The 14,982-nt window shown below is 58.2% G+C and overlaps 1 protein-coding gene across 2 annotated transcripts in view; it reads left to right on the top strand.

Moving 5' to 3' along the window:
• The window catches only part of FBLN1 (fibulin 1), a 79,569-nt gene that overhangs the window by 28,466 nt on the left and 36,121 nt on the right, over positions 1-14,982 (top strand). For both annotated transcript variants that reach the window (XM_059401786.1, XM_059401787.1), the window contains exons 6-14: positions 219-320; positions 903-1,040; positions 2,219-2,356; positions 6,102-6,245; positions 7,064-7,192; positions 7,834-7,959; positions 10,802-10,921; positions 11,692-11,823; positions 13,304-13,427. In XM_059401786.1, the coding sequence (XP_059257769.1) occupies positions 219-320; positions 903-1,040; positions 2,219-2,356; positions 6,102-6,245; positions 7,064-7,192; positions 7,834-7,959; positions 10,802-10,921; positions 11,692-11,823; positions 13,304-13,427 (1,153 nt within the window). The remainder of the gene's footprint in view (positions 1-218; positions 321-902; positions 1,041-2,218; positions 2,357-6,101; positions 6,246-7,063; positions 7,193-7,833; positions 7,960-10,801; positions 10,922-11,691; positions 11,824-13,303; positions 13,428-14,982) is intronic.

Below are 14,982 nucleotides of genomic sequence, written 5' to 3'. Positions count from 1 at the left end.
CAAGGTTGTCCCGGGCCAGATCCTGGGGGGTCTCCCAAGGAAAGGGAGGGGTGCTAGGCTGGAGAGGGTGGCCTCCAAAATGGGGAGCCCACCTTTGTGTGTCGTCCACCCCGAGGGCATTTGCTCTGGCCCGGGCCAAACAGAACTGGAAACCCAGGGGTTCTCTGGTGTGTGTTGGGCTCGTGGCTCACATCTGCTCTGATCTGCTCTGATTCCAGGCGGTGGGCCCTGCAAGCAACAGTGCCGAGACACGGGGGAGGAGGTGGTCTGCTCCTGCTTTGTGGGCTACCAGCTGCTGCCCGACAGCGTGTCCTGTGAAGGTAACCGTCGCCATGCTCCCGCGGCAGGGCTCGCAGCCGCGCTGGGAGCCTCTGCCTGGACTTGGCATCTGGGCAGGGCCCACCCTGCACACCTCAGGCCCCCACCCACCCCGCAGGTGAAAACCAGCGAACCCTGGAGTCCACGGTGCATGGTGCCAAGCACCGTGTTGGGGAAGAGGGCTGGCTTTGGGGGTCTGAGCAGGCTCTGAATCCAGAATCTGCCAAGTGGCCCTGGACACGTCCCTCGGCCTCTCTTGGCCCCTCCTGTCTGAGGCAAGGCAGATGGAGGAAGGGGATCGCCTCTCATAGGGGCCTTAAGGATCACGTGCCTCGGGTTCAGAGCCTGGCACTTGCTTCGTGGGTGCTCAGAGAGAGCAGCAGATCTGAAATGGAGCAGGGGAAAGAAGCCACTGCTTTTGATTTGGTGGTGGGTGCCCGGGACCCAAATAGGCATGTGCGTGGGGGACTGCACAGAGGCTGGGAACCAATTGCACCACGCCTTCCGGAACATTCTTTTCGACAAAGCATGCGGGGACCCGTGGTTCTGGCTGGTTACTCCTGCTTTGCCTCCATTTCTCCTAGACATCAACGAATGTGTCATGGGCGAGCACAACTGCCGGCTCGGAGAGTCCTGTGTGAATACAGTGGGCTCTTTCCGCTGCCAGAGAGACAGTAGCTGTGGGACTGGCTATGAGCTCACGGAGGACAATGACTGCAAAGGTATGACATGCTCTGGGTCCGCACACCTCAGCTCCCCACGACTATATAGGATGTGCTGGTAAAGGCAGCACCGAGCTCCGGGGGGCTCTGGGTTCCCTGGTGCCGTGTGTCGCACCCCGTGAACTGCCCGGGGACGCTGACCAGTTAAGCTGTTGGTAAAGATTTACCTTCTTTACTGTAGCATTGAGTTAATGACAGGGGTGATTTGCATTTCTGGAAGGGCTCAGAGCAGAATCAATTCAAAACGAGTCCCGAGGTGAATTTCAGGTGCTTCCATGTGCTTTCTTCCCGCGTCCACCCCACAAATTATTTTTGAAAACAGCTGCCTTCCATCCGACTCCAGGCTGCCTCGGAGTTCAAAGCATAATCTCTTCCACTGCATGAAAACATGACATTTCTGGCTGCCGGCCTCTCCCTGCCAGGCCGTAGATGTTATTTGGCAGATAAGGCTTTGCTGAGGATCTCTGAGGACATAGTTTTCTTCTAAGGCTTTCCAACCCTCCATAATGACAAAACCACTTGTGTGAAAATGTTGGTCGAGTTACAAGGGTAACTCAAAAGCCAGGCACACCCTCCTGACGTCGGAGGGTCTTTGGGCAAGCTCGCTCCTCTCCACCCTCGCTGGGCGGCTTGGGCCCTGAGAACCCAGGGACCCAGCCCGCTGAGTATATGCTTTGGAACACTTGACGGCCATGAACTTCGGGGGAAGGGCAGCCAACGTGTCCAGTCATGACAATCACCATTGCTCCTATTTGGCATCTCGTGACGATTTCAGGAAGAATAACTTTAGAGGGACAGTGTTTATTGCCACGAGGATCATTGCTTATTATCTAAACTAAACATGCACTTAGCCTCAAGTGAAGGGAAAAAAAAAAAATCCCACATGCTGCCAGGAAAATGCCTGGGTTATTTATTATATAACAGAAAGTTTGCCTCATAAGAGCCTTGGGGAAAAGAGAGAGAGAGAGAGAGAGAGAGTTTTCAGTCTTAAGCGATGCGAGCACTATTTGGCCAACCAAGGCTCTTTTTTAATGTGATTTCTCCATTGGAATGTTTTGGGTTGTAGTCTGAGTAAGGAGCATATGAAAAAAAAAAAAGCATTCTTGTGATGTTTAAATGTTGTGAGATGTTTCTGACAGGACTCTTGCTAACAATTTCCTTTTTTCATGACGTACCAGATATTGACGAGTGTGGGACTGGTATTCATAACTGTCCCCCCGGTTTTATCTGTCAGAACACTCTGGGATCCTTCCGCTGCAGACCCCAGCTACAGTGCAAGAACGGTTTTATACAGGATGCTCTAGGCAACTGTATTGGTAAGACGCTGTCACCAGGGCTGAGAGGGTCCCCCAGGCGGGGCGAACGCCCCGGAGCTGGGCCATGTCTCTGGATCGGGGGAGGGTGGGGGGCCTCCGAGCAGAGGTCAGCAGGCGTATCTTATGGAGGCCTGGGGGGGGCAGACATTGAGGCCTTGTGGGCCTTCTGGGTTCAGCTCTGCAGAAAGCAGCCGTGGATACGTGACCGAGTGGGCAGTGTTGTGTCCCCATAAAACTTGATCTACCAAAATAGGTACAGGCTGGGGTTGGCCCCGGGGCTAGAGTTTAGCAACCCTGGGTTTAGACAAAAGCCCTGGTTTGGCTTCAATTTTGGAGTCTACACCTGGTTTAGAACCTAAGGTGATCGACGCCCTTCTTCTGACCCTTAATCTCTTCCTCTGTAAAGTGGGAACAGTCATGCCGTCTGCCTTAGAGGCTTGAGGCAAGGATCGAACAAGAGGATGGTGAAGTGCCTGGGGTCTTAAAAACGTGTTTTGAAAGATACTCCGAGTTAGTAGTCAGTTTCACAGAGGTGGAGAGGAGCACAGGAGGTGCCAAGGGCCTGGGGCAGGGGAGTGGGGAGCTGGTGTTGACTGGGCAGGGAGTTTCCGTCGGGGAAAATTAAAAAGTTGTGTGGTTGGACGGCGGTGATGGTTGCATGGCAGAGCGAACGTAGTTGACGCCTCCTGTCTGGAGACTTAAGATTAGGGCAAGAGGCAGATTTTCTGTCACATGTATCCCAGCCCCAAAACAGCGCACCGCTGTGGGAGGAAGGAAATCCCATGGGAATAGTGAACTGGCAAACGCAGGAGGCCTGGCCAGAAGCTCAGGCAGGGAAGTAGCGTGTGCGAGGGGCAGGAAGCAGAGCACCGTCACCGGCTTTACACACGGGAGGGACCTGCCCTTCCTCCTGGACTCAGCCTGGCTAACCCCCTGGCTCAGGCACCGTGTGCTGTTGGCATTGGCATCTAGATCCGCAGACCTGGCCTTAGCCTCTGCTCGGCGGAAGCTTTCTAGATCCTGCCCTTAAGGACAGGAAGACATCTCTCCAGATGAGAGCTGCAGACGCCACCTGTTAGAACCCATACCCCGTGGGGCTGTCCCCCTACCCTCCTTGAAGGGTCTGTGAACGAGGGGTGGCCGGGTTTTGTCCTAGGTCTGGCTCAGCCTCTCTCAGAGAACTCTGTATTGTTCTTTGATGTGGAATGGTAGTTTGGACTGAAAGCTCTCCTCGCCCTCCCCCTTTTTTAACCACCCCGGGATATTTAAAGACAAATACAACAGTGACCCCCACTTTGGACAGGGGCCTCTTTGGAGCCCTGCCCCAGCCTTCTACTTTAAAGCAGCGCCCCCCATGACAGGCGGGGAGTGTGGGGAAGTGTCGGAGCAGGGATGAGGTGGGGGGGGGCTCAACTCCGCCAGGCTCGGCCCCTCGCCAGCTCCCACCCAGCGCAGGCCTGGCCCCTCGCCAGCTCCCACCCAGCGCAGGGGACCAGGAGCCCGGGGCTGACGGCCCTCCCAGGGCCAGCGGGGAGGAGGGGTCTGCCCAGACTGGCCATGCGCTGGGTAGGGGCTCTGCGAGGAGGCTGGCATCTGTTCAGGATGGAAACCCTGGCTCACAGCCGGCGCAGCCCCGGTGGGAGAGCCGCGGAGGGAGGGGGCGGCCCCAGACCCGGGGAGAGCCTGGCGGAGTGCAGGAAAGCCCCAAGGGAGCCCCGCCGGCCAGCACCTGGTGATTGAGAATGTTTGCCAACCAACCAGGAGGCGCCCCCCCCCGCCCCGCCCCCGTCTCCCCCTGGGGCAGCCCCCTTTTCTTGTGCCCACGATCCTTGCAACCAGACTCCGGATTCTTTCTTTAAAAAATGTTTTTGATTTCAAAAGTTCTATAGACATGTAAAATATGTATATATGTATAATCTTTCTTTACAAAAATGCAAGCAAATCCCAAAGTGCGGAAAGGAAACGTTTCTGTTTCGCTCAGCAGAGTCTGTGCCTCTCGGAGCTCCCGCTCTCTGGAGACTCTTTTTCTGATGCAAATGGGGCCAGAGTCCGCCGGCCGCCTGCTCCCCGCCCCCACCCAGTCCTTAACAATCGTATTTCAACATCATTTTTCATCAGTACCTTTATGTCATTTAAAAAAAAAATGACCAAGTCGTCCCAAATACTTCTGTACAAGGAGGAAGTGTGTCGGGATCCAATGCTAGTTTCAAGGCTGTCTGGGAGAGGCCGCTTCCTCTCCCCGGGTCTTCGACTTGCACACCTCTGCCCATGGCACCCTCGCTCCCTCCTGAGGTGGTGGGAAGCTCTGACCTCATGGGCAGCCACATTCATCTTCCCGGGGATCCTGGAACCATCTGGTACCCCACAAGCCTGCCTGTTCCCCTCGGGCCACCGGCAGACAGCCCTGCAGCTGCATAGTACCAGCTTCATGAGCTATGGGGTCTCTGTTGTAGCTTGTGGAAACCGCTGGGGACAGTATGTAAGACAATGGGCATGGCTGTGTTCCAATAAAGCTTTATTGACAAAACCAGGCAGTGGGCTGGATTGGGCCGGCAGGCTGCAGTTCGCCCACCCCTGATTTAAGGGCTGGGAGGCAAGGCTCCCTGATTCTAGAGCTGAGTGGTCCCTGGGCCCAGTCTCGTGCTGGGGGGGTTTCCTTGTTTATAAAACACAGAGAATAATCCTGGCCCTGCCTAAGCCCCAGGCCAGCTGCCACGGGCGAGGGCTGCAGGGACCTACTGCCTGAGGAGGAAGGGGTGAGGCCAGGAGGGGAGAAGTACAGCAGGTCCCTCTTTCTGACGGCAGCTCCGCAGTCTTCTGCCATCACTCCCTTCTCTTTGTCCCCTAGATGCTTCGTAAGTGTCTGAGAAGGGGATGCCTTTTTTTTTTTTTTTTTAAAGATTTTATTTGTTATTTGACAGACAGAGATCACAAGTAGGCAGAGAGGCAGGCAGAGAGAGGGGGGCAGCAGGTGCCCTGCTGAGCAGAGAGCCCAATGCGGGGCTTGATCCCAGGATGCTGAGATCATGACCTGAGCCAAAGGCAGAAGCTTAATCCACTGAGCCACCCAGATGCCCCTGAGAAGGCAATTCTTAAAAATCTTAGAATTCTCCCTCAGTAAGAAGTTCAGCCTGCATGGCTTGTTGTTGTTGTTTGAGAGAGAGAACTCGAGTGGGGGGAAGGGCAGCGGGAGAGGGAGAGAGAGAATCTTAAGCCGACGCCACACTCGGCATGGAGGCTGAGGGGGGCGCGATCCCACGACCCTGAGATGGTGACCTGAGCCGAAATCACGCATTGAACACTTAAGCGGCTGAGCCACCCAGATGCCCCTGCCTCTGTGATTTTGCACCAACGCGGAGCTAGAGAACCAAGCGTTTCTCCTTGTGCGTTTACTGGTTTGCACTCTCTGGGCGTGTGGGATTCAGAAGGGACATGGCCACTTGACCGTGGGTAGCCCCGAGAGCCAGGCAGGCAGCCTCAGATGCCGTGCAGGGAAAGATGGATGGGCTGCAGGTTCAGGCCAGGGAGATGGCCTAGGCACGTTGTCTTTGAGGTGGCGTGTGCTGGCGAGATCTGGGAGCCAGCTGGGGGGCTGGTGTGTGGTTCGGGGTGAGCGGGCTTCATAGTACCTCTGGGTGAGGCTTTGCAGTGAGGAGGGGATGTGGCGGTGTTTTGGAGATCGGGTCGTTGGGTTTTTGGAGGCCCCCCGTGTTTAACCACCTTGGCTCTATCTTCCCTGCTGTAGATATCAATGAGTGTTTAAGTATCAGTGCCCCGTGCCCCGTTGGGCAGACATGCATCAACACAGAGGGCTCCTACACATGCCAGAAGAATGTGCCCAACTGTGGCCGTGGTTACCATCTCAACGAGGAGGGAACCCGCTGTGTTGGTTGGTATTTAAAAAGAGAACCAGTCTGCTATGAACTTTCCTGTCTGCTCCCAGCATATCCCTTCCTTCCCTGGAAGGGGAGAAGAAATCCCCAAAGTGAAGTTGTTTCTATCTCTCTATCCATCCCACTGCTCAACTCCAAGCATAGACCTTTATCATCGATTGCTGGGACTGTTGCAGTAGGATGCCAGCCTCCCACTGTGCCCAGCTTCGTCCCTTTCAGTCTGTCCAGGGTGTCCTGAGCTGAAAGCTCCCTTATTCCTCCCCACTCACAATCTCCAGTGGTGAGAGGGGATAGGCAGTGACCCCGCTTACAATTCAGTCCTCCTGAGGTGGCCCCAACTTCACACACCTTATAATTCAGATGAAATAGGTCTTGCTGCTCCCTAAGCCAGCTCTGCTCTTTCCTCTCTGTGTGGTTTTCTGCTTTTACACCTTTTCCTCTGCCCACCTGCTGCTACGTTCCTTTGGACCCAGATCCCTGCTAATTGGAAGGAGTCCTTCTCCCTCTGACTCCCAGAGCACTTCCCTGGTGGCTCCCCCGGGTCACTAGGTACTTCCTGCCTTTCCCAGGGCCATCACTGGCCAGCCAGAGTAGGTGGCCCCCGAGTGTAGGGGCTGCTTCTGGGTCAGCTGCCTCCCCAGCACGGGGCTCAGCACGCGGCAGGTGTCCTGTGACATCGCCTTGAAGAATAAATAATGCTGCTTTGTTAAAGTACATTTTAGTTTGCTGCTTTCTTGTCTTCTTTCTGATCATCTTAGGGAGAAAAGAAAAACCCACACTAAACATTTTTCAATGCGTCATTCTCTTTTACAAGATGTGGACGAGTGTGCGGCACCCGCTGAGCCCTGTGGGCCGGGGCACCTGTGTATGAACTCCCCCGGAAGCTTCCGTTGCGAGTGCAAGGCTGGATACTATTTCGACGGCATCAGCAGGACGTGTGTGGGTACGTGGGCATACCTGCAGGCCCCGGGTGGCCCCCTGAGAAAGTCCTGGTGCAGCAGCCCCAGAGAGCAGACCCTGCGATAGGGGACCCCCATTCAGGTTCCAGCCCTGCTGCTGTGCTCCCAGGTGCGACCCAGGCCCCCACCCATACAGTAGGTGCTCTGCTCGACCCAAGGCGGGCAGGGGTGTAGGAGACTACAGCTGGCTCTCCAAATGTCCAGAAGCATGAGTGACTTCCCAGAGTCAGGGCTCACAATGGAAGAATGAATGGTGGTATGGCCGTCTCCCTGCTGGGAAAGGGACAGCCCCCTGTAGGCCGCCACCTGCCACCCCAAAACCAGGCTGCTCCGGGGGAGGGGAGGGCTGGCAACTGCCCCACCCACCCTCAGAGCCGCATGTCTGAGCCAATGGGCCATCCTTCAGGGCTCTGGGATGGAGAACTGGTGGGTGGGCACGTCCACAGGAGGGCCAGGAGTGGCCCCCAGCACGCCCACTGACTGTTGGGAGCTTTGGGACCAGTCACTCTGCCTCTCTCCTCCTAGAGATGTGGCTGTGGACGGTGGGGGACACTGGGAGTTCTTGGGCAGAGGTGGCATGGGTGGGGGACGCTGCCCTGAGTCGGCCGCGCCCGCTCTGTTGCAGACATCAACGAGTGTCGGCGCTACCCTGGGCGTCTATGCGGCCACAAGTGTGAGAACACGCCTGGCTCCTACTTCTGCAGCTGCACTGTGGGCTTCCGGCTCTCTGCCGACGGCCGGTCGTGTGAAGGTGAGGCCATGTGGCCAGGGCGGGGCGCTCCGGGACGCCCGCTCCCGGGGAGAGCCACCGCTCAACCTGCAGACCCGTGGGATGGCCTCAAGTTTGTTTCCCCAGCACGGATTACGGGACGCGCTGGTTGGGGAAGCACATGTCAAAGGTGGCTTGTCAGAGAGGACGGCTCACCCAGTCCCTCCTGGGCCCTGGAGCGCCTGGTGGCGCCGCCCAGGGCCAAGCACAGGGGTGGATAAGCTGAAGAAACCATGTGGGTTGGGGCCGAGAGTGTAGGATTTGGCGGCGTCTGACAGACCCTGTGTTCACCCGACTGGGGCCGTGGCCGACGTCCCCTGCCTCTGTGCCCTGACAGGAGAAACGGGGTTGGGAGGTCAGATTTTCAAGTAAATTGGAAGACAGGTTTTACTCAGACTGTGGCAGTAGCAGAGAGAGACATCAGTGCAGATCCATCTCAGCTCTGCTGGAACAAAAGGCTACAGGCTTTTGAAATGCTGGGCCATGCCCAGGGGTAGTCCCCCACGATGTCGGGTGGGGGGTTAGCCTGCTTAGGCGGGCTGCACCTGCGAACCAGCTCCTCCCTCCCACAGAGACTGGGAGGCGGGGGCCTCCCCTTCCCGATGATCACATCTCGAAGGCATGATTCCTGCATCCTGGAGAAAGACTCTTGGGCTGCAGAGGCTATATCTTGAAGGGACAGAGAGAGGGTTTGCATCTGCAAGTTTTATCAAGTAAATACTTGTAAGAAAGAGGAGGCCAGGGCATGTTGTCAGGTGTTGGTCGGAATACTGAGTCTCTCCTTTGGGCAGCACTGAGCTTTTTTTTTTTTAAGATTTTATTTATTTATTTGACAGAGATCACAAACAGGCAGAGAGGCAGGCAGAGAGAGTCGGGGGAAGCAGGCTCCCCGCTGAGCAGAGAGCCTGATGCGGGGCTCGATCCCAGGACCCTGAGACCATGACCTGAGCTGAAAGCAGAGGCTGAACCCAATCGAGCCACCCAGGTGCCCCAGCACTGAGCTTTTTAGGAGGCATTTTAAGGGTCCGAGCCCGTCACCCTAGGCTTTCTTGTCTTGGGCCCGTAGAAGCCAGGCTGAAGTCTGATTGGGTCTCTCCGTCCGCCTGGTGGGGGTTGGACGGAGCTGTTCATGCCGAGTGTTTTGGTTAGCACAGAACACCGGCCTCCTCGGGGCATGGACCGAGATGGTGGGTCATACATTCAGCACAGGGCCTGGTACACAGTAGGTGCTCAACAGCTATCACATCTTCTACGGGAATTAGGGTCTGGGGTCAGCAAAGGACAGAGCTTTGGCAGCCCTCAGCGGTCCTCTCCCACTGTCCTGCACAACTTTTGGACCAACCATGGAAGAATCATGAAAGTCCACTATGCCCAGAGGCACCCAGGACGCACAGTTCTCAAACTGGAGGCTGGACAGTGAGATGGGGTTCTGGGCCCTAGGGTCCCCACAAGAATTTCAGATCTGCCCCCAAGAACCAGACCCAATGCATGGGTATCGGCAAGGAAACTCTTCACACGTGGGCTGGGTTCCCTTGAGCTTGGGTTCTAATCCTAGCTCTGCCATTTTAGGGCCTTGAAGGAGTAACTCAGCATTTCTGGGCACCAGCGTCCTCCTCCACAAATGTGAGGGGTGGCGGGGCCCACCTTACCGGGAGTCGGGGTGAAACATGGGACGAGCTCATCCCAGAGCAGGATCCCGCACGAGACAAAGTGCCGTCTGTGGAGACCGCTGATGTCCCTGCCGCTGTCGTTCATGGCTTATGCCATTCCTTGTCACTCCGAAGTGGCCGGAGAGGAGATACTCACATCTACATCAGTGGCCACACTGGGGACAGAAAACCAGGGCCTGGCCAGCTTGGGTGCATCATCCCACTAAGCATCTATAAAGGCCCCCTGGCAAGGTGGAGAGCGAGAACATGGGCTCTGCCGTCAAGGAGTGTCTGTAGGATGTGACAAGAAACCCCAGGGGGCAGAGCTGAGCAGGCGACCTGGTGAGCAGGTGATAGCCAGGCTGGGCACGAGGTTGCTGTAGGACAAAACATGGGGTGAGAAGCTAATGGACACTCTCAGCTGCTCACCCCTCCTGCCCTGCTAGGAGTTAGCAGTAAATATGTGTGAGAAGGAACTTCTAGGCCAGGGGTTGGCAATTTTTTCCCCCTAAAAGCCACATAGTAAATATTTCAGGCTCAGCCAGCTACGCTCTGTGTTGTAGCTTATCGCCTCTGCCGCTGCGTTGCCAAAGCAGCCACAGACCGGGGTAAATGAGGGAGTGAGTGTAGCTATGTGCCAATAAAACTTTATTTACAAAACCAGGTGGTGGGCCAGGTGTGTGCTGATTCCTGCTCTAAGGGAAGGAGATTGAGGAGCAGGAGCCCAGCACTGCCCAGTGGGCTGGTGCGTGCCAAGCACTGGCATGTTGGGAATGTTGGCATCTCGGCTCTTCACCCAGGCCTCCCGCTCTGCAGAGGGCATTGTCTTGGGGCTGCATCAGGGAGGGCTGTGATCAGAGCTCCATTTGAGGACTAGAATGGATCTGGCGATGGGCTGGGGGGAACCCACTGGAAGGAGCCGAGACTGGAGGCTTTACTGTGGTCCCGATGAGAGGTTCCAGAGCTGTCTGGCATGGGGGATGGACTGGGGGCCGTGCTCCCTCGGGACAACCCCAGGCGGGTCCCCAGCCCCAAGTGCGAGTGCTGAGCGCCACGGGACTTCTGGCCCTTCTTCTGGGGTGACTTGAGGGAGCTGCTGTGTCTCCAGCCCCGCCCGGGAGCAGGGGCGGGTGGCCGGCTCCGAGCGCTGACCTGCGGTGCCCCGTGTCTTTCAGACGTGAACGAGTGCAGCAGCAACCCTTGTAGCCAGGAGTGTGCCAACGTGTACGGCTCCTACCAGTGCTACTGCCGGCGAGGCTACCAGCTCAGCGACGTGGACGGCGTCACCTGCGAAGGTGGGGGCACCCCACTCAGCCGAGGCGAGGGGACTCCCAAACCCCTCCCGCTGAACGCTCTTTCGGGCTGGTGGGTGATGGGTCCTTTTCCCCTCCAGCTGAGATTTATTTGGATACAGAGAAGCCATAGCAAGTGAGGAATAGAAAGCTGCGAACACGTAATCAGCGACCATCCCGTGGGTTGGAACCTTGAACCAGCATGGCAGGAACCGCATGTGGCTGGGCTTGGTGGCGACCCTAGGACACAGCAGGGGCCCCGGGGGCCACTCGCAGGCCTGACCCGAAGCTCTGCCTCCCCTTGGCCGGGGCCGTGTGTCCTCTGCCCCCAAGGGCTGAGCCCAGACCTGCCAGGCTGTCAGAGGATTAAAGCGGAGGTCGGCCTGGAAGGTCTTTGCAGGGTGCCTGGTGCACCGCGGGCGCTTGAGGCAGCTGCTGTTAGGGCTCCCCCTGCCCCGGCCGGTGTCATTTTTATGAGCACATTTGTACTCAGCATCATCATTCAACCTGAGACCTGGAGATCACTTGTCCTGTGTGCTGTCTCCCTCCCCGAGTCCCCGGTCTGCCACGCTTTACACCAGCACCTCGCTGTGTGACCCTAGGCCAGCCCCTTCCCCTCTCTGGGCCTCAGTTTCCCTTTCTGGCATGATAGTTTCTGAGGCCGCCGCAGCATCCAGAGGCTTCCTGTGTCCAGATGCCCCATCACGGCCTGCTGTCGGGAACGTAGCCCGGCCGGGGCCCAGTGGGGATGCTGAGGGTGTTTTCCATTGCAGACATCGACGAATGCGCCCTGCCCACTGGCGGCCACATCTGTTCCTATCGCTGCGTCAACATCGCTGGAAGCTTCCAGTGCAGCTGCCCGCCGTCTGGATACAGGCTGGCCCCCAACGGCCGCAACTGCCAAGGTGAGCATTGCAGAACCCGTAGGGTTGCCCAGGCCATGCACAGGGCTCTGCAGGGCAGGGGAGCTGAGTCCGGGCGGCCCCGGGCCCCGTTGTGGGGATGTGCTTCCCTGGCCCAGGGGCGACACCATAGATGGGGGCATCTGGGACAGGGACGGGAGGACTCTGCACACATACCCTGGTCTCCCGTACCTGGCACACTTGTCTTCAGGGGTTTCTGATCCTCCTGCTGGGCCCTCGACACCCCCAGGGGCCCAGAATGGGGGATGACAGCCTTTAGGAAGATGCTAGCCGAGGAGGACAGGGGAGCTCGGCGCCAGAAGACCCCATTCCACAGCACAGGGCCGCTCATTCCAAATGGCATTTGCCCACACGACGGACCCTTGATGGGAGCCTGCCACGAGTGAAGGACAGAACGGGCAGCAGGTGCTGGAGGCTCCTGTCCCCAAGGGTTGATGGTGACTGCCTGGGCAAGAGGACGGGTGCATTCTGGCATGTGCCCACCTGTCTGTAGTTCTGAGCACAATGGCCATGAGGGTCCTCCTGGGGCCAGGGTCAGCTCCAGCGTGGGCTAAATGAGGGGACCAGTGACACGCATCTGTACTCGGCTCCTTGTCTAAGAGCACTCTAGGGGTCATCGTGAGCTCCGGAACTGAGCTCTTTGGCAACTGAGAGGGGATGCCGGGTGGATATTTGTGTAAGAAGGACCCTAGGAATGGGTCCAGGGACAGCCCCAGAAGCTGAGTCACAGAGCTTGGGTCTGTGGGCCCCTTCCTCAAGAGCCCCCCCTCCACGGGACTCTCAACCCAGAGGCTCCAGAGGCCCCACTTTCTGCCCTGTCAGCTCTGGTCATGAAGAAGGTGACTTTGATCAAAGGCAGGCGGGAGCGGTGGCCTTTCCTGGGAGGGACCCACTCAGCTCGCCTGCAGCTGTGGGTGGAAGTCACTTTGTTTTCTCCTTTCTGGCGGAGGAGATGACTTTCTTGCTTCTGGCCAGGGTCCCTCACCGCAGCCCGGGTGTGCCGCCAGGACCAGCAGAAGCACATTCCTGAACCTCCGTCTTTGACATTAGGAGTTGTTTTTGCCACCAACATCAGGCGCCTGGCCCCTCTTCGCAGATGCCTCCCAGGCGTGGTGGTGTCCCCTGGGCCCCACCGTGGGGCTGCTCCAGAGAGCTGTGGGAAGGGGACAGCTCCCTGCGTCCAGGGTCTTCTCAGTCCAGTGCCCCTGGCATCACTGACCCCAGGCCCCAGGCGTAGCCTAGAATTCCCTTAAGCCCGGGTCTCCTCACCTGTGCTGTATGGGGCCCTTCCAGGCCTGCTCCTGTCCCCCAACCCCAGGAACTGTGCATAATAAGTAGAAACTATAAACACCGATATCCTGCGAGAGAAGGGGCCGTGGTGGGAGGCCTGGGCTCCCTGTCCGGGATGGCGAGGACACAGGCGGCCTCAGCCTTCACTGGGCTGCCCTGGGGTCTCCCACAGACATCGATGAGTGTGTGACCGGCATCCACAACTGCTCCATCAACGAGACCTGCTTCAACATCCAGGGGGGGTTCCGCTGCCTGGCCTTCGAATGCCCCAAGAACTACCGCCGCTCCGCAGACACGTAAGTCCCTCGGGGCCCTGGGGTGTTCCGCAGCAGTCTTCCTGTGGGCCATGGCTCCTGGGCTGGGCAGGTGCTTCACTGACTGTGCCCACCCCCTCCCCGCCACGGGAGCCCTGGGAAACCAGGGGGCCCCTGAGGCTCCAGCCCCTACATGCCAGGAGAGTACAGAGAGCCTGGGTAATGACTTCAAGGCAGGTGGGCCTGCCCTGGGGGAGCCCAGGCCTGTGCTTTCCCCAGGCTGGACCAGGGCAGGGGCACAGCTCGCGGGACCTCAGCTTTCTCACATGCACGTCCTCTCACCCAGATGAAGGTAGTGCTGGTTCTGGGTGAGCTGAGATTGCTGGGGCATCCTCCATCGATGACCCCCCCCCCACACACTTCCTAAAAGCCAGATTCCATTCAGCCCAGTGACGGTGTGGGCCCAGCACGAAGGGTCTGTGTCCCAGACTTGAAGCTGTATGTTCCCATGTCCCTGGAAGCTCCCTCCCTCCCAGGCCAGTGGGATGTGTGCTGGAATGTTCTAGAAATGCCCTTCCTCAGGGCAGAGTGAGGACCCTCTGGTCTCCTTACACACCACCCTGCCCTTGGTTCGTTGGGTGCCCCGTCCGTAGTCTCAGGAAGAGCTGTCCAGGGGGGCCAGATTCGGGAGCACAGATGCGTGACTCCTCCCTCCAACCCCTTGAAACACTCAAAGCCCTCACACAGCCAGGCTGACCATGACTCGGCCTTTCAACCTTAAGTCGGCGGCTCCCGCTGGAGGGTCAAGGCCTTCTTGGCTGGTGCACCCGGCCTCGGTGTCCACTTGCTCAGCCTCGAGGCGGCTGCCCTGGCTTGTGGTTCTGGCCCGGCCTCCAGCTCGCCGAGTGCCAGAACGGGAGATGCTCAGATAACCCATCTCCGCGGCAGCCCTCTGGGCTCCTCCTGGGGATCCGCGCTCACCCTCTGGCTGCCCAGCTCTGCAGGCCACTCTGTTCCCCCCACATGTGTATATCTGTCCTCCTGGAAACACAGCTGCTCGCGGCCTCTCTGCACCCCTGTGAGCTCCCAGCCCCTCCAGAGCTGGGTCTGCGAGTGTGCAGCCTTCCAGAGACCTCGTGGGTTACCCGGAGGTCCAGAGGGCAGCGAGGCCATTCCTCTGACTGCTAAGAAGGTTCCGTGTCCTCACTTCGAGGCTGGGCTGCCATTGTGTGTTTTAAGTGCCTGCTCTCCGGGGCCTTTGTCTGTGTCTGGGTTTGAGGACTCTGGAAGACCGGCAGGCCCGGGGTGTGGACGACTTCCCCTTCACACCCAGCCATGAAACCCACAGGAGGTGGCTGCACTGTGGGGGTCTGCACGTCTCCCAAGCCGCTGGCTGCCAGGTGGGCGCTGTGTGTCAAGGTCGTGGTTGAAAGGGGCAGAGCGGGCCCCTCTCCGCCGCATGTTGGCGCGTACTGGACAAAGTCATTTACTGGTTTGGGGACCGTGGGCAGACAGGGGGCTGCAAGGCCTCCCACCCCTGAACTGTGCCGGCGAGGGGCACAAGGCGGAACAGCAACGGCCACAGGGTGTAGCAGGG

Source organism: Mustela nigripes, chromosome 6 (assembly GCF_022355385.1).
Source record: "Mustela nigripes isolate SB6536 chromosome 6, MUSNIG.SB6536, whole genome shotgun sequence".
NCBI lineage: Eukaryota > Metazoa > Chordata > Mammalia > Carnivora > Mustelidae > Mustela > Mustela nigripes.
Note: the sequence above shows the minus strand (reverse complement) of the source record. Positions and strands in the feature narration are given on the sequence as shown.